Here is a 23,962-nt window from a genome sequence, read left to right on the forward strand (position 1 = left end):
ATAAATTATGTGCCGACGTGTGTGGACGTAAACAGGCTTCAGAGGCCGCGCTGCACTCTGAGATCTCTCGTGAGGTATCACATGATCTTCAGAAACCTCCCGGTCATTCACAATAAGACGAGACGAGAGAGCAATCCCAGGAAGACGCCACCGAAATATCAATCTGTGTGATTGTCTTGCACAGAAAGGAACAAATGAGAGAGCTTCTGGGCAGAAGGTTAGATGGATACATACGCTACATAAATCGACGGAGTCTGATGATGTGTGACTCATCTCTCATTTCTTGCTCCCACTCTCATTTTTTACTGCAGTGAACGAAAGAATCAGTTTTGATACAAGGGCAATCCATCAGCATCAAATTGCATGTCAGTGCTTGAATGAAGTGTTGTTAAAATGTAATTTTTACTGTTTAATTTAAAAGTCGACTTCTAAAGAATGTATTCATATATATCAAAGGGTCAGAATGCCTGCTACTCTGTCCATGGATTTGTTCATCGTGAAAATCTTAATTGAATGCGTTGGAAAAAGTGTTGAGAACCTGCTGTTGAGGTAGTGAGGTCAGATGTGTCTGTTTGCTCACTGCTCTCAATACAATCACTGCCGCCTTTTTTATTTTTAATCATCATGGTCCACACCAACACATTCTATCCAGTACAATACTGTCTTAATCAGCTCATGGGCACTGTACCTAATTGTATGGGGGTATATATATATATATATATATATATATATATATATATATATATATATATATATATATATTCAAATAGAAAACAGTTATTTTAAATCATAATAATATTTCCAAAAAATTTGTCAAATATTTTTACTGTGTTTTTGATCAAGTAAATGCAGCCTCAAAAACATTGAGATACATTTCTGAAAGGTTGTGTATAATGACAATATATTTGTATGGACAATTTATTAAACACTGATCAAACATTGTGTATTCAGATACACAGTAGATGCATATAATATAATACATAAGCCTTGACAGTTGCACAGAGAAGACCCCATGACATAAAGAGTTTTTTGGCTTATGTTTCATGTGTTTGTGCTGGTTCTGAATGACATTTTAGCGGACAGTGTTGAAAATGTTAAATTTTTCTCTTCTGGGGAACAATGTAAAAAACTACAATGTAAACAAGAGGTTTGTATATGCAGTGAGCATGTCTCCAACACACTCCATCTGAAGAGTCCAGTCCTCAAGAGAGTCTATGTGGGAAATGGATTATTTTGTGTACAGTATTGTGCATTATGTATCACTCAGGACATAAACAACACTGGTGAGATCAATCCATTGCGTTTGTGTATATGAACCTGGTTAGGGTGGCCATTCGTGCCATTTTCGCAGGACACGTCCTGGCCAGGATTTCTATATTGCCTAAAATATTCACGTTTTGGCTTTGTTTGCACTGCACATTCCAATGGCTTCTTGTGCTTTTGAATCGCTCTCGCATTACTTTGATGTCATACACCGATCAGTCAGCTCAATGCTGCTTTCCAGTCTGGCACTATAACATACACGTATTTGCATCGCTTTGACCATTCTCTGTAGAGCCCACCTTCTACCTTTTTTATAATCTGAAGAACCTTCTTTCACCACAAAGAACCTTTTGTGAAACAGAAAGGTGTCTTTTGTGAGTCAAAAAGGTTCTTCTATGTCAGTGGTCCTCAAATCTGGCTCGCGAGATCCACTTTCCTGCAGAGTTTAGCTCTAACCCTAATCAAACACACCTGAGTTTGCTAATCAATGTCTTCAGGATCATTAGAAAATCACAGATGGGTTTGTTTGATTAGGGTTAGAGCTAAACTCTAAAAGAAAGTGGATCTCGTGAGCCAGATTTGAGGATTACTGTTCCATGGCATCTTAAAGTACCTTTATTTTTAAGAGTGTATGTGTAATTTGGAAGTTCTTTGAACTACATTTTCTCAGACTCTCTTTCTCAGTCAATTGTGTTATATGGGCTGATCAAACAAGTGAAGAGGAAAACATTCTCTTTGAAATCTGATTATTTTTTTATCAACCTCTCTTTTCTCCACAGTTTCATGACCACTTTATTTTCTGTGTGTGTGTGTGTGTGATGTGTGAGGAAAAAAGGAAATTACCAATCAACAAAGACATTTCTAACATGAAAGTGCATTTGTTTTATGCAAGATTATTGGTTTATCTTAACACATTTTAAGGCATAGTTGTTTCTAAAGCTTTATTCTGAATAAACTTTTATTCTGCATTCAGAGCAGGTCATAAATCCAAAGAAGGTTTAATAAATTATCCATACTTAAGCCAAAAGGGATTTCACAATGTGGGCATGAACCCAACAGCCATGTGTAGCTAGAATAATTCAATAGCCACAATGCAGCCTCTATAACACCATAAAAAATAACTGAAAATGACTATTTCTGGCCAAAAGCAATAAGTACTTTCCACAGCATATACATTAGAATGTTGCTGTGGGCAGTTTAGACTGTGACCCCATTGACAATCATTTGTGGGAAACGCCAGACTTGCATTTAAGTGTGTGAACTTACTTAGGAGGCATTCAACAGTCATATCTGCTATAATTGTGTCAGAAATCATAGCCTTAATGCAGGCTGAAAGATCTGATATAATGGAGATGTAAGTTACACTAACAAACAGTAACCTTAAGAGGATTTCTCCTAAATTAATTAATTAATCATCTTGACCAATCAATTTAATGGACAACCAGTTATACAAATTAATAATCAGTCCTGGTTTAATTGGAAATCAGCCCATCTTCAATGTTTGCAAGCCAGCAAACCAACTCAGTGATTACAGTAGGGTCGGTTTGACACATATGATGATGCTCTGAAGCATGGCAGAGCGCTTGGGGATTTATACTTGTTGACATTTACAAGCCCCATGCTGACTTAATGATGCAGGCACAGAAGCAGCCAGTGCACCTAAGAAATGACCTTTAGCACACTGTGAGAATGGACCCACAAACTCAGCCGTTCAGATACAAAAGATGGTCAGTCTACATCTGAACTAACACTCGGACAAGCCACTAATGGATCTCATTGTTTATGGCAGAGAGAGTATGGTTAAATTGGCATGGATGTTTGTTTATAGTTGCCCAGGGTTTGATGGATTCTCAGAGAATACCTCTGGGATTTGCTGTTAAGTCATCAACAGTTTTGAAATGCCATAGACATGGCAAATGAACAAGGCAGGGATCTTTAAGTCAAGTGTAAGTAATGAGCTATTGATTTCCTGCGTCCTGTGACATAATCTTGATGGCACAACATCAGAGTTGGACCAGTTTTAGCTCGCTTACAACCCATTCACTTGGGTTGCTAAACAAAACTTCTGAATCTTTAAAGGATTAGTTCACCCAAAAATTAGCCCATACATTACTCACCCTCAAGTCATCCTAGGTGTATATGACTTTCTTCTTTCAGACGAATCTAGTCAGAGTTATATAAAAAATTGTCTTTGATCTTTCAAGCTGTTTCATGCCACTCAGCAGGACACATGAGTTCGGCTTTGTGCATGCGCCGCTCAGAAGCGACTTATGCTGAAGCGCAGGGGAGAGATCAAAATAAAACAAAGGTCACTAATTAGAAGTACAAAACGAGGATTTGTAAAGAAGCATTCACAACATCGACCTCATATGTCATCTGTCCGAAGCTGCTTCCATGTACAACAGTGAGTGCAAACTACATTGATGTGATTATTACATTTTGAATATGGTTATTTTTCTTACAAAAATGCATCAATTCACTACAGAAGGACTTTGTTCACCACCTGGAGTTACGTGAGGCCGTCCACACAAACATGGTTATTTTTAAAACCACAGCTTTTTCTATGCGGTTTGGCCTGTCATCCACACACAAATGCAGTGCCAGGTCACTGAAACTGAACATTTTTTAAAACACCTGCCAGGTGAAGATTTTCATAAACTCTGGTTGCAGTGTTATCATGTAGACAGTGAAACCAGCGTTTTTAGACTTGTGCTGTTGTGATTGTGAGCTGTTATATACAACTACTGGAAACTTTTTCTGGCTTCTGATTGGCCAACATGGCTTTATGTTTGAGATTATATCGCCACCTGTTGGCTTGGCATGCTCTTGACAGTGCATCACATGTGTTTGCTTTTTTCATGTGGATGTAGATTTTTTTTTTTTTTAATGAAAAAAGTAAAAACTCTGTTTATAAAATAACCCATGGACACGTGGATATGGCCTGAAATGCTTTTTATTAAAGATAGGCGCTTTTTATTTAACTTATTTTGGACTGATGCACTGAAAAAAAAAGCACTGCAAAGCGAATTATTTATATAACTCGACTGGATTCGTCTGAAAGAAGAAAGTCATATACACCTAGGTCAGGGGTGGGCAAGTTCGGTCCTAGAGAGCAGCAGTCCTTCATAGTTCAGCTCCATCACTGAAAAAAACCCTCACATGCCTGTAGCCTTAGTAATCCTGAAGACATACATCGATGAACTTGTTCAGGTGTTTTCGATTAAGGTTGAAGCTGAACTCTGAAGGACTGTGGCTCTTTAGGACCGAACTTGCCAACCCCTGACCTAGGTTGACTAGGGTGAGTCATTTATGGGCTAATTTTCATTTTTGGGTAAACTAAGCCTTTTTAATTGACAACAAACCTCCACGCGCATGCACGCACACACACAGGCTGACGGGTACCGAATTGATTTATATCACGCCTACCTTCCTTTGGCGTGTGATTGCGGAAGAGCCGTTACCTGGTTACAGGGGAGTGATGGAGCACTGAGTAAGGCAATCTTCAGGACTCCACAGATATGAGAGTTTCTCTCGCGCCCACCGAGTCAAAGCCAGCAGCATCTCCGGAGCGCGCGACAAACAGCTCGTCCAAGAAAAGCTGATTAACCTCTTAATTAAGTTACAAATATCACCACGGACAGTCTCAAGTTTGGCATATTCCCAGTTAGAAGAAGCAAGTTGGTCGACAAATATTGATGTAAGGTAGGAAACTTTGCAAAGCGCATTTTTTGGGGGGCTCTGTCCGCAGCAGATTAGTCTTCGGTCACGGTATAAACAGTTATTGATATTCATTGTGTTTAAACTGTTCGAACAATATCTAATAATAAATAACAGGAGAAGACTAATGTAGATAAGTGCTGTGTGTGATGTCAGATTCCAGGCTATTCCGGGCTCATTCGTGACTGCAGTAAACACTGCTGCTTCTCATGTAAACGGGAGACAGGTGAACCGCAGGTGCTATTTACACTTATTACTTCGTGTTATTGGAACGTAGTTGTTACTAAGTCTTAGTAACATCCTAGTAAAGTCTTCATTCTATATTGTAGCAACCGGCTTGTAGGCAAAGGTGGTTTCAAAGAGACTATGTAAATATACTTACTGTTTTTAAATATACTTACTGGTTTATCATTGGTCCTAAATGGTGTGAACAACATGGTAATTCTCAATCCAGTTTACTTATCCAGATTTACAATTTAGTTGTTAGTAGTGTGTTTAGAAACATGATTGTAGATTAATTGTACCTTTTCCAAGAATATCATACAAAATAAGGTTAAAGAGAGAGAGAGAGAGAGAGAAACAGCCATGCAATTAAAAATAATAATAATAAGCTGTCATTCAGCTGTAGCTGGTTTATGACCAACATTTGGTTTTTAGTTATGGATACAGTTGAATTTGCTATTTGACTTGAAAGAAATCTAAATAATATATCATTTAATATTCTTTCCTCACTCCATGCTGTAGAAAATATGAGGTTATAGACTTGCATTGAACTGCAAAACTACTAATAAAGTAACAGAAGCCCTGACTCTAAACCCCCTGTGTGTGAGCAGAGATCTCACATAGCTCTTGGAGAAAATTGATCTCATGACTATGAGAGCCAGTGCTGTTCACAGAGAAGAAGCAGGCATGCATTGAGCCAAAAGTCCCAGCCTGTTCAACTCTCAAGCAAGATGTGTCAGTTTTGACAGGATACATAGTGTAACTGGCGAACTGGCTCTGCTATTGAGCCATTTGACTACATATTCAAACCCTAAGCATTGGAAATATTAGTTGCTGTTTAATTTTAATGTGCCATCTGTATAGTCTTTGTATGTTAAGTAGTTAATTATGGACCAAAGTTATGGTTTAGCCTGACTAGCATGTATCCATAGTCTGTCTTCTGCCACGAATTAAACAGAGAGAGACCGACTGAATAGCAATATAGGGGTAGAGAGAGATCGAATATGAGTGCAAGAGCAAGAATGACAAATACGTGGGGGGGTACTGTCTAATTAACAGCTCCTCACTATAGTCCTGTTCCATCTTAGCTGACAGTCCTGACAACCTAGTCTCTTCAAACCAAACCCAGATGGTCTCCAGATATGCCTCTTCATTCCACAAGTCTGTGGAGCATAATGTTTTGTATTAATGTATTGAGATTTTCACGTTGAATGTTGCATTTGGTCTGATAATGCAATGCAATACACATCACACCTGCTGTGTTTGCAAGACTCTCACAAACATGCCTGGGTGCATCGAGTGTATTACTTTATGTTTTATTTTTACCCACAGAACATGTCAGCACCCCTGTCAGTAGCCTTTCGACTTTTCTCAGTGAGAGTGTGACTGTGTGAGTAACAGTGGGGCTGCGTTATTTCATCACATGCCTCTCTCCATCCCAACATTGCTCTAACTGTTCCACCCACATGCAGTACACACTTTACCGTTGATCATATAGGAAGTTAGCACAATAAACTAATTTTTATGCTGCAGAGATTGTTTTTAAGAACTTGCTTCCAAAATGTGAAGAGTAGGGCTTTCAATTTAACATGTTGATGTAGTTTAATCAATTATATTAAAATTATATTTCTATATAATTATATTCAAAAGTAATACGTAAGAAAAACTTTATATAAATGTGTGATGAATCACACATTTTATGTATCATATATATATATATATATATATATATATATATATATATATATATATATATATATAATGATGATATTTAATTTATGATTCAGTTAAAAAAATGATGATGGGCAACTATAGTAAAATAATGCACATTCAGATCAATGCAGTAGTGATGCATAGATCAAATTGCTGCAGCCTCAGTTTCCGATGTCAGTGTTCTATTTAAAGACTTGCTTATTCTCAGAGAGGGAGAAATAATGGCAGTTTTTGACGTTGAAAGAGCATAACTGTGTCCAGGTGATTGAATGTCTGTCTTTGTCTTCAAGGTAAAGCTTGAATGTAAGCTGGAATTGTTTCAGACAGGTCTGAGATATTTGATGTTATCAGGGGAGGAACTAAGTAGATCAGCTTAGGGTGGCAAAGTAAGCAGGTGAGTTTGATCTGGTGATATGGAGGGATTTTTGTTGGAGAAGGTCTCCTGCTGTTTGACTTCTGCGGTCTTTAAGTCTGTGTTTTAAGTCTGCAGAATTTCAGGGGTGATAAGGGTGTTGTTGGTGCTACTAAGCTCTGAGTGGAGATTGCAAGTTTTTGAGAGATCAGAAGTCCCTCTGTTTAGAAACTGTCTGGCAGGCATAAACAGCGAATGTGTGGCCCATAAGACCTAACTCGTTTCACAAGAGCTGATTCTGAACCAGGTAACCAGCTTTGGGGTAGTAATTAAAAAAATTATAATTATAACAGTGCTTCTCAAAAAAAACATTTTAAACAAGGTTCTCTGAGCACTAACATAAGAATTGTGGGCAACATACTATATATATATATATATATATATATATATATATATCAGTGAATAACAGCCTAATGTTTGAACTGTTTGGTCACACAAGCTTTTTCAACAGTCCCAGAAAGAAATTAAGGCTTGGAATTACATGAAGGTGAGTAAATAATGACAGAATTTGTATCTTTGAGTAAACTATTCCTTTAAGGAATTATGAATTTATGAGCAATTCAGGGCCATCTGTTTGGTTAGAGTTGCAAAGGATGATGGGATAGTTCCCAGATGGAATGTCCTTGCTGCTCATCAGCACAAACATAGATTTTAGCTGTAAATGCGAAAACCTTTAACACGTGTTATGTGATCTACTTTAATATGAATGTATTCATGCCTGTGGCAGTGACACACATTGTAGATTTACTTGCATCTGTGCAATAACAATGCCAGTATCCAGTAACACTGATTATTTTAACAGATCATGAATAAAGAAGCAGAATAAGACAAATATGAAAGATATACAAATTAAACTATTTTTTCAAATACAATAGGTTTACTTAAAATATTTAACATCTTTTGTTGGTTTACATTGATTAATGGTTTACGTTAAATAATTAATTTGATGTTTATCTGCTTACCCCCAGAGCATCCAAGATGTAGGTGACTTTGTTTCTTCAGTAGAACACAAATTATGATTTTTAGCTACAGTCATTGCAGTCTCTAAATCGTACCAAAAAAAAATATGCACTGACAAATATAAAGATTAGTCTGTGGTAGAAACTGAACAGTATTTATATAGTTTTTTGTTTTGTTTTGTTTTTTACCTCTGATTCACACAATGTCCAAACTGTTAAAACTCTTGTGAAAGCACTTCACAGCAGCAAGCACGTGACGTGAGACATTCTTCTTCTTCTTCTTGCATTATGGTGGATCGCAGACTTATAAGTGCCTAAGGCCATTGTTTCAGATCGCTAGTTCGCATTTTGGTAGTCTATCCATCCACTGCAACTGCCATATTGAGACTAGATCACAATCTATGGACTAGATATGTGAAAGCCCCTTGTCTGATTGCAGTCCAATGACAGGGACGCACATTTTGAAGGACAAGACAGTAGCCTATAGGATGTATTTAGAATTTCCAGTAGTCCTCAAATAACATTATGGTCCCATCTATTCATGTTAACGAAGACACCACAAATATTAACACGGTCTAAAATCAAGCTGATCTCAGATGCCTGTCTTTGTGATGTCAAGAATGACTCCTAAGCGATTGAGGTGTTTTGTTGTTGGATTCAATATTGAACATAGCAGTCGTCATTTACTCCTGACATCTGATTCGCGGAGGACACAGTGGATTACCCTTGTTTCTGAAAGGAATGCACCCCCGATCTACTTTAATGTGTCTATGTGTGCCAAATCATTCTTGATCCACCTTCACCTCCAGAAGAAGTCTTTGTAAATCATCTTCCCTAATAGAGGGTCAAAGAGAGGGGTGGGGCAAACAGAGCTCATTAACATTAAAAAAATCACCACCATCAAAGAAAGGGGCACTTCGGAGCATTAGGACAAAAAAGGCATGTGCTCTGCACACATTGAGCCCTACCTGTGCATGTGCCTGAATATGACCGAATCTGGCTAAACTCACCAGAGAGCAGATTTACTGCTGATATGAGCAGCAAGGGTCAATTATCTGATTAGTTGATTGGGACATGGAGAAGAATATTTAAAACAGAATGCAAAGGTGACACCACATAGCAGGTGTTTATAAAACATTCATAGGCGAGCTTGATTAATATCCATCAGACGTTTCTGAGCAGTTTTGTTTTTGTAGAGTAGAGAGATTGTCTGTCTGTAACTGTGTCCGTTTCCCTTTACCATTCTTTTCATGTTATTATTTGGTGTTGCTGTTGTTGCCATCAAATTAATTTTAATCTCTAGAAGTCAAATCTCATTCATCTAACTGAAGTCATGGGTATTTTAAATGAACCATTTTAAATAAAATGAATTATTACGTTAACATTTCAGTCATTATTTCTTTTTTCAGTTGGTGTTGCATAACACATAGGCTCCAACCATATTTAAATAAAATGGAAACTATACAAAAACCCCTGTGTGTTGTAACTTGGCTCATTTAAATGTTGATTAGTGCAATTTTATAATATTTATGAATAATGACACCAAGTGATAAGTGATGAACACTTATCAAGTGACAAATAAGTGATTTTCAAAAGCGAATCATAAGATGTGTTAGTCTGTGATTGTCTGTGTAATGCTTGTGTATCTGTTCGGGAACTGAAATGTTCTTTATTAATGAGGCAATATCAAGCAGGGCTTTTGCTTCTAGGAAAATGAGCAAACATAAATTTTTGTAAATATTGTAATGATGTCACGTTGTGCATACATGCACAATTAGGAAATACTTCAGTGTGAACTAATCATTTTTACACTGATGCAGCATGTTTCCATGTCAAAGTTTCCATTCTCAGATCAGTAGTATGTTCTCCTATTTGACAGTGTCACTTCTTTACGAGAAGAAAAACATATTGGCTCCATCCCAAAAGCATCCCTTGCAGTCCTTTTCTGACCGACATTTTGGTGACCTAATGCCAGAGAGACTGTAGGTTTGTAGTCTGCTGTGCAGTGCATAACACTGCAGGGTCAGCAAGAGTGCACACTGAGGACACATAGCATCCGCAAAGGGATGTGGGGACTTGTGAGCTCAAAATGATTCATAACATGACAAATAGTACACCTTATGGTCTTGTGAACTTGACCGACATGTAAAGACCACTTTAAGTTACTTAAAGGGGTCATATGATGTTTTTATGTTTTTTTAAAGATGATTATATGGTGTAACAGAATATGTTGACATGCTTTAATGTTCAAAAAACACATTATTTTTCAAATACTGTACATTATTGTAGGTCCTCTATGCCCCGCCTCTCTCAAACGCATCATTTTCTACAAAGTCCCTCCTTCTGATAAGCGCAGTCCTTTGATAAGTATTGTCCTTAGTTTTACCATCAGTTCAAGCCTGAAAGGGGAACAGAGTCAGGTGACAGACACAGTGATGAAGCTTGTATGTGTTTGCAGGACACAAGCCACGTATGGTTAAGACGGCTGACTCCACTATGTGACCCTGTGTCTCTCGCTCTCTTTCTCTCACACACACACTCACGCGTGTGCTTGCACTCACACACACAATGCGCAGAACTCCACTTTTGAACATTCAATAGCAAAAACTTAAAACATATTCAGTGGCTGACTCAGAAGCACCAGATTGTCCTAGCAAAGTCAGAATCTCCTAGGTTCACGAACGGTCCTCCATAAAATGTGTTGCTCTTCTGTTGTAAGTAATCTTAAAGATTCCTAAATGCATCTACTTTCGGAAGGCCAAATAAAGTGCTTTTGCTTTCACCTAGATACACACAGCATCTCCCTGACACGGCTGCTTCAACACTAACTGCGATTACTGAAACCATGTCTTCTTTCTTTGCGTGAACATTTGGGTGGAATTATGCAAATATTTCCACATAGTGATGCAGACAGGTGGGGGCGGGTTTGACCAAGCCATTTTAGGAGGGTGTGGCAGAGTCTTAACTTTGATAAAGAATATCTCTTTGGATTTGAGACTTTAGTCTTTGCAACTTTAAAGATCTTCTTTATGCACCAAGAGCTTGTAACACTCCGAAGAGAATGGAAAATTTTAAATCGTATCCTATGACCCCTTTAATGCTGAAGAAGTGAGTGTAGTTAAAGTATATTACTAGACAGTAATGATTGTCATAAACTAACATCAACAAATTTCATATTCAGTATTTTACCAGACAGTTATAATCACTGCAGATGTGCAAATGTATGTATGTACATATTAAGAAACTTAATATGTCCAAGTAGTTACTTTGTTTTTGTTGTTGATTAGATTGTTATAGTTGTAAAACATTAGTTCTGCTTTTCAGCTGATAAATACCTGCTTATTTTTTTTAGATAAATTCAGACCCACATAAATGAGTCATACTGTATCTGTTGTTCTAGGTCTATAGGTGAATTAATCTCCATTTATTTGGGTAAAGCAATCAAATCCTCACAAATGGAGTGCAATGAACTATGAAAATGATCATTTGTAATACAGAGCTTTTTTTACTAAGTTACGTTGACTGTAATTGTGTGTCTTGCATTCCTGCGTTAAGTTGCTTAGAGCATATTTAATCATAGAAGTGATTATGTCTGACCTGAAAATGGCAACAGAAAAGGTAACTAGGAAATTATTGCTTTCACCTTCATTCACACTGTAATAAATGTGATTTAATGTTTCTCTTTTTAAATTCTAGGATCTTTTTTAGTCATCTATCCGAAATGAGTCTGAATTAATGTTTGATGCAAAATACAAAGTCATACTATGCATGGTGACTTTATTTAGCAAAAAAAAAAAAAAGGACCACAGCATAATAACCTCTGAGATGAAGAATCTTTCGGAGCAAATACTGGCAAAACTCTGTGTCAAAGAACTGACATATCAAAGAGGATGAGAGCCACTCATGCTAGCCCCCATAGAATCTGGTGCAAAAAAAGTGGTGATTGGATTTCTATCTTGATGAGGAGCATGCTGTTATCAAATACAATTAGAGCATATAGAGATTGTCCATTTGAAGTCAGTCAGGATAATGAAGATCATAAATCATTAAGAAAATGGAAGCTGCATGATTACATCTATATTTCTCAATATACTACTATGTCCCTATTTAGGTTTGAATTTGTATATATATATTTTGTTACATGAATATCTGAACATACAAAACATCCAAAGAAAGAACAGGGTATCTGCTTGTTAACAAAAACATCTTATTCCAGCTTCATGTATTCCTTTTTTAAACACTTTAATGTGGGTAAGTTTCATAAAAAATAAATACAATTTTGAACAAAAAGCTGAAAAAACTGAACTGGATTCAAAATGATAATCAAAACATAGATGGAGCCGATCAACAACCCAAAGCTTGACTGTAATTATTACCTCTTCATCTGTCATTTTATTCCATAATGTTACAGTTTTGATGCTGTTTCATGTCAGATGATCATGTTACATGTTAAATGTTAGTATCTGTCTTTTCTTTTTTCTTCTTCACTTTTTTTTTTTTTAATTATTATTCTGTGAAGAAGATGTGTGCTTTACCCTTTGCCATATAATGATAAAAACACGGATTCTAGGAGTACAGCTCAAATATATTTAGACTTTTTGTAAGTATACTTAAATATCATTTGAAGTATATTTCTGAGGAGTACATAAAGCCCATTTCTGAGAAGTACATAAACTAAAAGCATACTTTTCTATTTTTAGTTAAAAAGAAGTATACTAATAGCACACTTGAATAAACTACTTTTTCGTAAGGGTAATCAGTAAAGCTGCATGTGACCATTTGAGACATGTACCACATTCTGCAGTCTCAGGAACACTTGTAGTTTGAATGGTGTTACATCATCTACTTTCAAAGCGAGCGGTACAACATGTATCAAATCAGATTACTGCCAATGCTTTTCACTTTGGTCCAGAAGTGTCATTGCTGGACCCCTTGTCTTTCATCTCAGCCCCTCTAAAAATTAGCAATACCCTTGAAATTTGTTATTAGATAATCTCTCTTCACCTTTGCTAAAAACAGCAGATGCAGCAAACTGTCTGAGGTCATTTCACTCCAAATCAATGCTTTAACAGTCATTAAAAAAGTTCATTATATTATCTATTCTCCTACTCTAATCAGTGAATGAACTAGAATATTTTTTGGGCTTCTCTGATAATGTTCATCTCTAAATTTATAAAAAGGAAATATGTTAAAACATCAAACATGCTTCTATGGATCAGACTGCTTAAGACCCATTCATTAGGACCGGTTGTCATTATTGATAGACTTAAAGACTCATTTAAAAGCCTTTTGATGGGCCATCGCATTCATCCTTATACAATAAATATGTCTGTGATTGGTTAGCACTGTATATAAACATTTTGGAATGATGAGAATAGATATGAATGGAATGCTGTAATTTACAAGTTTAGCAATTAGCTAATTTTGAAAATTATATTAATTGTCCAGCCCTAGTGCATTGAGTCAAGCATCTCTCAAAACCTAATAAAATTGTGTCTTTCATTAATTGATGGTTTTGTTGGCTGTAGTATACAGACATCATTGTTCTTATCTAGCACTGATTCCCAGGAACAAATACCATATAAACAGATTAAAGTGAGCATCCGTTCAAACAATACTAACCTCTCTGAGCCCAACCAGCCTCTGTCTACAAAGTAATGAGATGGAAGGAGAGAAGAAAAGTACAGGGAGATGGGCCCAGTGTAGAATGATGAATTATGCATTGCTCTCACCATTGTCCAAATAATTATTCCCCTTTTTAAAGTATCTTTCTCAGTTTTGAAAAAATATCTATTTATATATTAAGCTCATGTTAAGTGGTTTTAAAATGACTTTTGAGTCTAAAGCCAGGTGTACACTGTTCGAGTTCGGATTCCCGGGAAGTTGTGAGCCCTTGCACACATTAACCTGATAATTGTGTCCAAGCAATTTGTACTGCAAGGTGGCAATTGTGTGAGATTTTGCACTAAAGGTCAGAGTTTTCAATGATGCTCCTATTACTTTAGATGGAAGAAGAAAAGAAAAACTCAACTGTGTAATTGATTTGGTGAAGACCGGAGAACAAAATTTGTCTATTTGATTTTGTGTGTGTACCTAGTATCCCCACAAGGATTTAATACCAGTACATTTGGACTTTGTGGGGACATTTTTTTGGTCCCTATGAGAAAAACAGCTTAAAAATCATAATAAACAAAGTTGTTTTTTTTTTTTTTTAATCTTCAAATGCAGAAAGTGTTGTGTTAGGGATAGGTTTAGGGCACGGAAAGGGTAAGGGGATAGAAAATACAGTTTGTACAAAGTTAATCATTATGTCCCCATAAAACATGGAAACCAGTGTGTACTTGGTTTGGCTTGCAATTTCCCTCATGCTATGAGCCGCGATCATACAAGCATCAATGCTTGACTAGAACTGCAAAAATCACACCATTTATGGCATAATGGGCTGTCAAACTCAAATACAGAGATCATGTAAATGGTGGGCATTAAAGCTTCAAAATATACTGTTAGCACTACTAACTACTAGTAATGGTGTCTGTATTATACTACAAAATCAGCATGTAGTGAAATTTAAAGCTTAAAAAGACAGAGGTTTTCTCCTCTGATTCATGTTCCTTTAAAAGAACCAATTAACTTTAAAACACTGCAAAAAGCATTGGTTGCACACTTAGTCATAGTAAAATTCAATCATTTGATCTTCTGATAATTTTTTTGAAGTAAAACTGGAGCCAGAAAAATGTTTTTGATGGTTCGGATAGCTATTTAATCGTGAAGGTTACGAGTTTGGGGCCATATGAATGTCATAGATTTAAAAGATCACAGCCTTTCTTCTCTTGCTTTTATCTCTTTTCACTTATTATTCTCTTTGTTCGACTTACACTTTTATTCTATTCTGCATTCATTTTTTCCCCATTTCAACATTGCACTGACAATGAATACTACTTTCATCTGTTTTTAGGGGACAAATCATTGTAACTCTCTCTCTCTCTCTCTCTCTCTCTCTCTCTCTCTCTCTCTCTCTCTCTCTCTATATATATATATATATATATATATATATATATATATATATATATATATATATATGAATGAATTGGCTTTCATTCATGTAACCTCATTAGCTGCCTTCATTCTTAAATGTTTCCAAACATTGTCTTCTCTGTTCAACAGAATCGAGCTTCAAACAATGAATTAGAGTAAAAGTCAATGACATTTTTTAATTAAAAAAATTGCTGGTTTGCAATGTCTTCCATTTTATCCACAACTTTAATTAAACTTAATTCATTTATGGTCATATCTGAGCCTAGATTTCATTAAACCTAAATAGAACATGATGATGGAAGTTCCTCTCTGCATGTTTTCACCTGCCTCTTGGTTTGACTTCGTTTTTTTTCCGGATTCTCTGCATCTGGATGTAATTGGGAAGGAGACAGAAAGAGTGAGAAAGAGAAATGGAGAGAGGCAGGTGTGAATATCTTGCATACAAATCTTTTCCATTTCAACAAAGACATATGGACCATTAAATATGTTAATGAACTATGTATTTTACATTGCTATTCCCAGTATAGCAAGCCTTTCTTCTGTTCTATTATGATTTTAGTTGGCATTGTTCATATTTATTTTTCCATATTTCAAATATATGCAATGCTAATGTTTTGAAACGCTGCCATTCTAATAGTTTAGCAAAGTACTGCTGATGCAGAGCTTTCTTTAGTGAGCATCTCACATATGCAGGATAATTGGCATGCCTGATTGCCTAAGGGACAAAAATAACACCATCCAAAACTCTGTGAGCCATGTGAGTGTTTTTACGGTGAACTGCTCTCTGCTATCTCGTTTTATGACATTTTATAAGTGGTTCCCAACCAGGGTACCTCCGGAAAATAAATTTCAAAGGTGGCAAATAGAAAAATGGAAAATATATATATATATATATATATATATATATGTATATAACGAATATTATTTTGTGATTAAAGTGTCTGCTTTAATTTAAAACAAGATCTGAACATATTTCTCTTTCAGATGAAAATGCACCATGCACTGAGCTCTCAATCATTTTTTCCCCACTGCAGCACAGAGGTCTTTGCGGACCAATTTTCCCACTACTCCAAGTTTCATTCAACACCTGCCCCCTTCCTGCGGTTCAGTACACAGGCTCCCTGCTCACAGTGAATTCTATTTTTTTAGGTATTGTTTCAGCAATCCTGTGTGTACTTTTATGTACTTTATTGTTTTTAATTTTACTTTAATTCATGTTTTTATTGTCTTGGCTGTTGGAGTCAGAAAGGTAGACCACTGTTCTAGTCCATTGTATGTTTTCACTTGGTAAGCTAGATTCAGATTTGCAAAAACATTGTAAAACAAACTTCTTAACAATGGTGCTTTTGCCTGTATATTATGTGTTTATTGAATGTGAGAGAGTGCGTTGAGAGAGCAATGATAGTTTGTTGTTGTTTTCTGTGCAGGACAATGGCCCCCAGCTGAAGGCAGTGACGGAAAGAGACTGAGATGGAGCTGACCTCAGTAGACGCCTCTGCTGTGCTGGGCATATGGGGCAGTGGCTCCATTCCTGGTTTCCTCCTTAATGAGAGCATTCTCAATGACACTTGCTTCCTCAATACTTCAAACTGCACTAATGGAAGTGATGCAGCGAACCGAGCAGGAACAAGCATGGCAGGAATCCTCATTCCTCTTATTTACATCATTGTCTGCATCGTTGGCCTGGGAGGAAACTCACTGGTCATTCACATAGTCCTGCACTACTCCAAGACAGAGTCAGTGACCAACATCTACATCCTGAATCTAGCTATAGCTGATGAACTTTTCATGCTGGGCCTGCCGTTCCTCGCTGTGCAGAACGCCATGCACTCCTGGCCCTTCGGCTCATTCACGTGCAGATTAGTCATGACCGTTGACGGCATTAACCAGTTCACCAGCATTTTCTGCCTCACTGTGATGAGCATTGATCGCTACCTGGCCGTGGTTCATCCTATTCGGTCCTCTAAATGGAGGCGACCACAGGTGGCCAAGGCAGTGAATGGAACAATCTGGGCGGTCTCCTTTTTGGTAGTCTTGCCTGTTGTGATTTTTGCAAATGTGCAAAGGGAAGGAGGCATCTGCAACATCATATGGCCAGAGCCAGCCAACATCTGGGGAGCAGCATTTATAATCTACACCTCCACAGTTGGCTTTTTCTTTCCCTTGCTAGTCATCTGCATGTGCTATCTCCTAATCGTGATCAAAATTCGCAGCTCGGGAAAGAAGGTTCATGCCACTTCAACCAAACGGCGCAAATCGGAGCGCAAAGTCACGCGAATGGTGGTGATAGTAGTGGCTGTGTTTGTTTTCTGCTGGATGCCGTTTTACGCCCTCAACATCATAAACCTGGTGGAATCGCTGCGTGATGAGCCCCAAGGTCTGCATCTTTTTGTGGTGGTATTGTCTTACGCTAACAGCTGTGCTAACCCTATTGTGTATGGCTTCCTTTCGGACAACTTCAAACGGGGATTTCGAAAGGCTCTGTGCCGTTCAACTCGAAGGGTCGAGAACCACGAACCCACCAAGCAGCAGAATCAAGAGGAAGGAAGAAGAGTGCTGATGCCCAGGGAAAGCCTTAGAAGAACAGTCAGAGATGAAGAGGATGAGGATGAGGAAGAGTACAGGGAGGAAGTGACTGAGATGACAGAAATCTGCAGGATTACTCAGAACGCAAATGGAAACGGACAGCCTGAAAGTACACGAGCGCTTTTCTTAGAGAGACCCTCTGGTACAGGGGTTTCTGAGACATGTTCCCCAGACAGGAGAGGCACGGGGGTGGATGTTCTTGGTAAAGGACCAAGCTTTGGACCTGCTGCAACCCTGCTGAATGGGGCTAAAAATGGGAATGTGAAAACTCTGCCAGAGGAACCGGTGGAAAAGAACGCCTCACTGGAGATCAGCTACTTGTAAACCTGTGATCAGCTGGAAAATCTGTATTATTGTACATGCCTCCTTGAACTCTATGCGGTTTGTATTTACTGCCTCTCCTGAAGTTTATCAACTCGTCCTCATGTCTGAATTTACTAAGAAATGTAGGGGTGCACGATAAATAAACGCTGATAATGAACGTGGATTTGTGCAGCTTGTCAGTTAACAACAGCTCTGTGTACAGCTGCTCTATGTGAAATCACGCACCTGATGGAATTTACCACTGATTAGAGAACCGGATTTGATGACGAGATGCACAGTAATTATCGGCCGATATTTATCTTGCACCCCTAATGAAATTTCCTCCTAGTGATTAGATTTGTTTAGTAGGGTAGTATACAATCTGAAAACTGTTTGAAAAGTCACATTGAATTTTGCCTTACTTATAGGTCTTGGCAAATCAAAACAAGGGTCATCTGCAGCATTCAGTGGTATCAGTACCTATATGGGACCAGCATCACAATATGTGAAGCATCTATGTGCCTTTTTCTAAATTTGTTTAGGAGATCTAAGTAATGCAATGAATCCATGGCTACGAGTGGGCACTAGATCAACAAGTACATTTACATGCACTTATGCTCGATTACACCTGTGCATGTGAACATACTTAGTGAGATTGTAGCATATTTACTATGTGATAAAAAAAAATAATAATAATTGGACAATATTTTGTATAAGGGAACAGGTGTCCTTGTAGTTTTCAGCTTGTAGCTTTCTCTAAATATATTTGTATGTGCTTTTTGCCTTACTTTGTTTGTAAAAGTATTGTACACTAATTGAAGGCTGTTACTAACAGGTCTTCACACTCTACATACACAAAATTGACTTGTCATTATTTATTCAAAAATGATGAATTTTTATAGACTCTTAATGTAGCCTTCATGTATACAATAACAATTTATAGTGATTATGTCCACGGGCCTGTACCATGAAGCTGGATTAGCTGGCTAGCCAGGAAAGTTTCAGGTCATTTTGCACCAATCCTGGGTTTTAGGTACCATGTAAGTGGCTTGGCTTTTAGCGGCATTCACTTCCATAGTAACTTACACTCCAAGGCTAACCTGCTTCAGGGCAGGTTATGTTCTGGGTTAGAGAGCTCAAACTGAATGTGGACCAATCAGATGTGAGAAAAGTGACACATGTCTGACACAGAGTCACTCCCCTGTTTTATCTTGCGCCAAATTAAAGGTCACTAATGGCAAAAACAAAACAAAACACTGCCTTTAATGGTAATTACGGAGTCATTTTATGATTTATATAATTATTATGATTCATATTATTATTATTATTATTATTATTATTATATTACACACAATCAATTTTAGAATAGCAGTTAGTATAAATCATTTATTTTAAATAAATAGTAATGTAAACAGATCATGTAATATAAATAAGTTGTAGTATTGCACTATTTAAAACATAAAAAATCTGACCTTACATGTTCGAATCTCTATCACTGTATATTTTCAAATGTATAAACTAAGTTAACAAGTATCACTTGTCACCGCATTGATAGAGCATATTTTTTTCATATGATGTTTAAATCTCTTAACCTTAGGCAAAACCTTTAACCGTTAATCCATCTTGCTGGGTCTCTCTCGATAAGTAAATTGAACTTGCTTTGTTTTGCAAGGCTCATGATTGGCTGTTCACCAGTGATGTCACACATTTGTGCACACGCTCCACAATCTCTGGATCAAAGCCTGAATTGACAAAGAAAGTTGATGATCAGCATCATGGTACCAACAAAGCTGGATTGGAGAGGTTCGGTTTTGTCAACTCAAAATTAACTCTGAATTTGTTCAGCTACCATTATGGTACAGGCCCCACAAGGCTAAAAAATCATAACAGCACTATAAAGTACAAGTATCCGAATCCTTTCGACAAGTTAAGGGGTAGACTAAAATTTAATTATTAATTATTGATAAATGCTCTTCACACAAAGTTATCGTATGATTTTTCTTTGGCATGAAATACAGAGCATGTCATATAGACTTCTTTATAATATATTTTTTAGTGTATTTAGACATTGTTGAAACTTTGCATAGACACTTTGCATAGAAAAGAGACATTACTCCTTACGAATAATGTAATATATTAATGCATGTGTGTTTGGAACAACATGAGGGTGAATGCATACTGGGAGGAGGGGCATTATTTCACATAATTAAGAACACAGACTTTGAGTATGACCTTAGGACCACTGGGTTTATCTGACACCAGCTAAAGAGGTTTAAGTGCCTCCAATTATAATGTCATTTATGCTCTAATTCCACAGACAGACACTATAAGCTACACATGCATCCAAATTCCACAGTGTCCCTTCCCAGAACTGTATTATGCTTATGTGACATTCAGGAACCTTTTTCTGTGTTTTATAAATAAACATTAACTATAGAGATCATATCAAGCTTTATCATATCAAATACACTCCCCACTGCCCCATGCCACCTCCTCCTACACACAGGCTCACTCAGATAGGTTTGGAGGCGTATAGAAAGTCATCGCAGATGCATTAGAGAGAGAGAGAGAGAGAGAGAGAGAGAGCGAGCGAGCTACCAGCATTTCCATAATGACTGTGGATTTCACAGCTTTCGTTCATAAATGATTGTTTAAATATTAAAAAAGAATGTGTAAAAAGCTATGCGAAAATGTTATTCAGCCATTTACTAGGGTTATTTTTATTTGTTGTGCTATAACGATGTGACTATGTGCACACTGTGTTTACTATCGACCCACTCAGAGAATCTGCCATTTGGGGCTGTGGGAAGAGAGGCACCCATCCTGTGACCTTATGATTGGACAGCTCTTCGTATCTAAATGAATCTCTGTGATTCACTGGACGCTTGACACCCACCAGGGCCCACCCACACACAGTATGGATGTACAAAGAGTGTGAACGCTGCAATATTATTCATTTCTTGGCACAGACTTTCATAGAGTTCTTGTGCAAACAAAGCCTTTAGCTCAAGGTTAAAAATACATAGCTGCCCATGTGTCCTTACTTTGGAATTTTTATAAGTGAAGAGAAAGTTTTTTTTTTTCTTTAACAACAAATGTATATACTCTTTAGTTAATTGCTGCTGCTTAAATTGTATAAAACATGAATTCTAGGCTGAAGGATATTATTTTAAATTGTGTAAATGTTTGAACAATGTAAGTACGTGAACGCAGATGTAGCTTGTAAAGTAAATGTAAATGTCGCATTCTCAGTGTTGCAGCAAAAGGTGCAATAGCCAGAATGGTGCATACAAGTCCTGTTGAGAAGTTTGTATTTACATCATTACGGCATCATGTGGGTTAAAATAACTTTGGTCAGAAGAAGAGGATTTTGTTAACTCCACATTTGCAAAATGATGAATAAAGAATGTGCTATATATCGAACGGAATTGTACAATACTGTGGCATTTTATACATCCAACTTTCGAATACTTCAGAATTTCCCACTTGTAAATTTAGCTTTGTGGTGATGTTTAACTTGTAAATACAACTTGAACGCACCATTAGTGTAGTTGCAATGTTTTCTTTTAAGGTCATTTGTTAAAGTCAGCTAAATTTTGTGGGCAAAACAAATCTATCAGTTGTCTATTGCCAATTAGTGTAGTGACAGAAGAAGCACAGAAGTCACTTTCAAACCAAGCCAATTTCTGCTAGGACCAGTAGGTTATGGGTATGGAGACTGGTTATCCCTTATGAAACAAAATATATTGCAGTATATTGGAAAATATCATGTAATATATTAGGCATATATTCTTATATATATTTCTTTTTTCCAATATATTGCAATATATTGAAAGTGGCAATCATTTGTATATTTTGCAATATATTATATAATATATGTTTCATTAATATATTATTAAATGTATTCATATATATAATATATTAGGAAATAAAAAGGGAAAATAATATATTACAATATATGACAATATATTTTAAGAAATATATTGGTAAATATATTTTCCTTTCGTATGGGATGGTTGAAACACTTTTTTTTCAGCATCTGTAGCTCACAGAGTTTTCATGCTAAAGTAATCAAACTTTAATACGAGGTACCCAAAATTGTGTACTACAAAATGCATCCATTGAAACCTCTTCAAGAAAATAACTTCCCTTATAAGTTTTTTTGTCAAATACATGGAGTGCCTTTGTTACAACTACCCCACTACTGGATGTAACACATACTGGGGTATATTGTCACAATTAGTAAAAAAAAAAAAAAAAAACAATAACAACAAAACCAAGCCACATCATGCAATATGTTACAAAACAGGTTTACTGAAAAATTCCAAAAGAAGAAACCAATACATGAACATAACTCAGCTCCACTTTTTGTCTAACTCACGAATGTGAGCATGTGTGTGTAAATTTCTCTACTAGAATAAACTTGCTTAACTGCATTTATTTTTAATTAACACTCATGTAATTTAACATGTAAGTCTAACAACAAAAAACATCAATGTTTGCATGTTTGTATATCTATGTCTGAATTCTCAATCAGAGTCAATGGTGACGAATGAATGTTGTTAATCATGGAGTGCAGGCTTGGTGGGCCCAGAGACTGCACAGAGAACATTTTACCCACACTTTCTTTGACTTTGAGTTAGAAAATGGCTCCATGCAGACAACACAAATGTTTTCGTCATCGGAGGTCTCCGAATCCCCAACTTTGGCTTCCAAAAATTTCTTTCCATGCTTTCTCTGCTTTTTCTTTTGCTTGCCTTTATTCTTTCCTAAAATACTATTCCTTACATATTTGCTTCCTTGTCTCTGTTCTTCTTGCATCAATGCTCGCTTCACTGGTGTATCAATGAGTAATTCAGTCTGCCTCTTTTTCTTGATCTGGACCGTTGTTTTTCTTGGCCCTGCTTTTGGAAATGGTTGGATAGCTAAGGGACTGAATGACTGACCTGGAGACAACCCAGAGGTGCCTGGCTCACCAGCAGCACCAGACATGGTGACAGAATGAACTGCAGTGGAGCCAGAAGTAGTAAAGTAGGTTGGAGGAGATGAGGCCATGGACTGGTGAGCTGGAGGAGAGTAGGCCATGGATTGGTGTGCTGGAGGATAGGAGGTTATTGACTAAGGAGCTGGAGGAGAGGAGGCCATGGACTGGTGAGCTGGAGGAGAGGAGGTCCTTGACTAAGGAGTTGGAGGAGAGGAGGCCATGGACTGGTGAGCTGGAGGAGAGAAGACCATGGACTGGTGAGCTGGAGGAGAGTAGGCCATGGACTGGTGAGCTGGAGGAGAGAAGACCATGGACTGGTGAGCTGGAGGAGAGAAGACCATGGACTGGTGAGCTGGAGGAGAGTAGGCCATGGACTGGTGAGCTGGAGGAGAGAAGACCATGGACTGGTGAGCTGAAGGAGAGTAGGCCATGGACTGGTGAGCTGGAGGAGAGAAGACCATGGACTGGTGAGCTGGAGGAGAGTAGGCCATGGATTGGTGAGCTGGAGGATAGGAGGTTATTGACTAAGGTGCTGGAGGAGAGGAGGCCATGGACTGGTGAGCTGGAGGAGAGGAGGTCCTTGACTAAGGAGTTGGAGGAGAGTAGGCCATGGACTGGTGAGCTGGAGGAGGGAAGACCATGGACTGGTGAGCTGGAGGAGAGTAGGCCATGGACTGGTGAGCTCGAGGAGAGAAGACCATGGACTGGTGAGCTGAAGGAGAGTAGGCCATGGACTGGTGAGCTGGAGGAGAGTAGGCCATGGATTGG

General features: G+C 37.6%; 1 protein-coding gene across 1 annotated transcript; it reads left to right on the forward strand.

Annotated features, from left to right (window-relative positions):
- Positions 1-4,718: 4,718 nt before the first annotated feature.
- LOC127948929 (somatostatin receptor type 5-like) lies at positions 4,719-21,942 on the forward strand. Its single transcript, XM_052545795.1, has 2 exons — positions 4,719-4,965; positions 16,749-21,942. The coding sequence occupies exon 2, from the start codon at positions 16,792-16,794 to the stop codon at positions 18,229-18,231; it is 1,440 nt and encodes a 479-aa protein (XP_052401755.1). The 5' UTR covers positions 4,719-4,965; positions 16,749-16,791; the 3' UTR covers positions 18,232-21,942.
- Positions 21,943-23,962: the final 2,020 nt, after the last annotated feature.

This window comes from Carassius gibelio, chromosome A3 (genome assembly GCF_023724105.1).
Source record: "Carassius gibelio isolate Cgi1373 ecotype wild population from Czech Republic chromosome A3, carGib1.2-hapl.c, whole genome shotgun sequence".
Classification (NCBI taxonomy): domain Eukaryota; kingdom Metazoa; phylum Chordata; class Actinopteri; order Cypriniformes; family Cyprinidae; genus Carassius; species Carassius gibelio.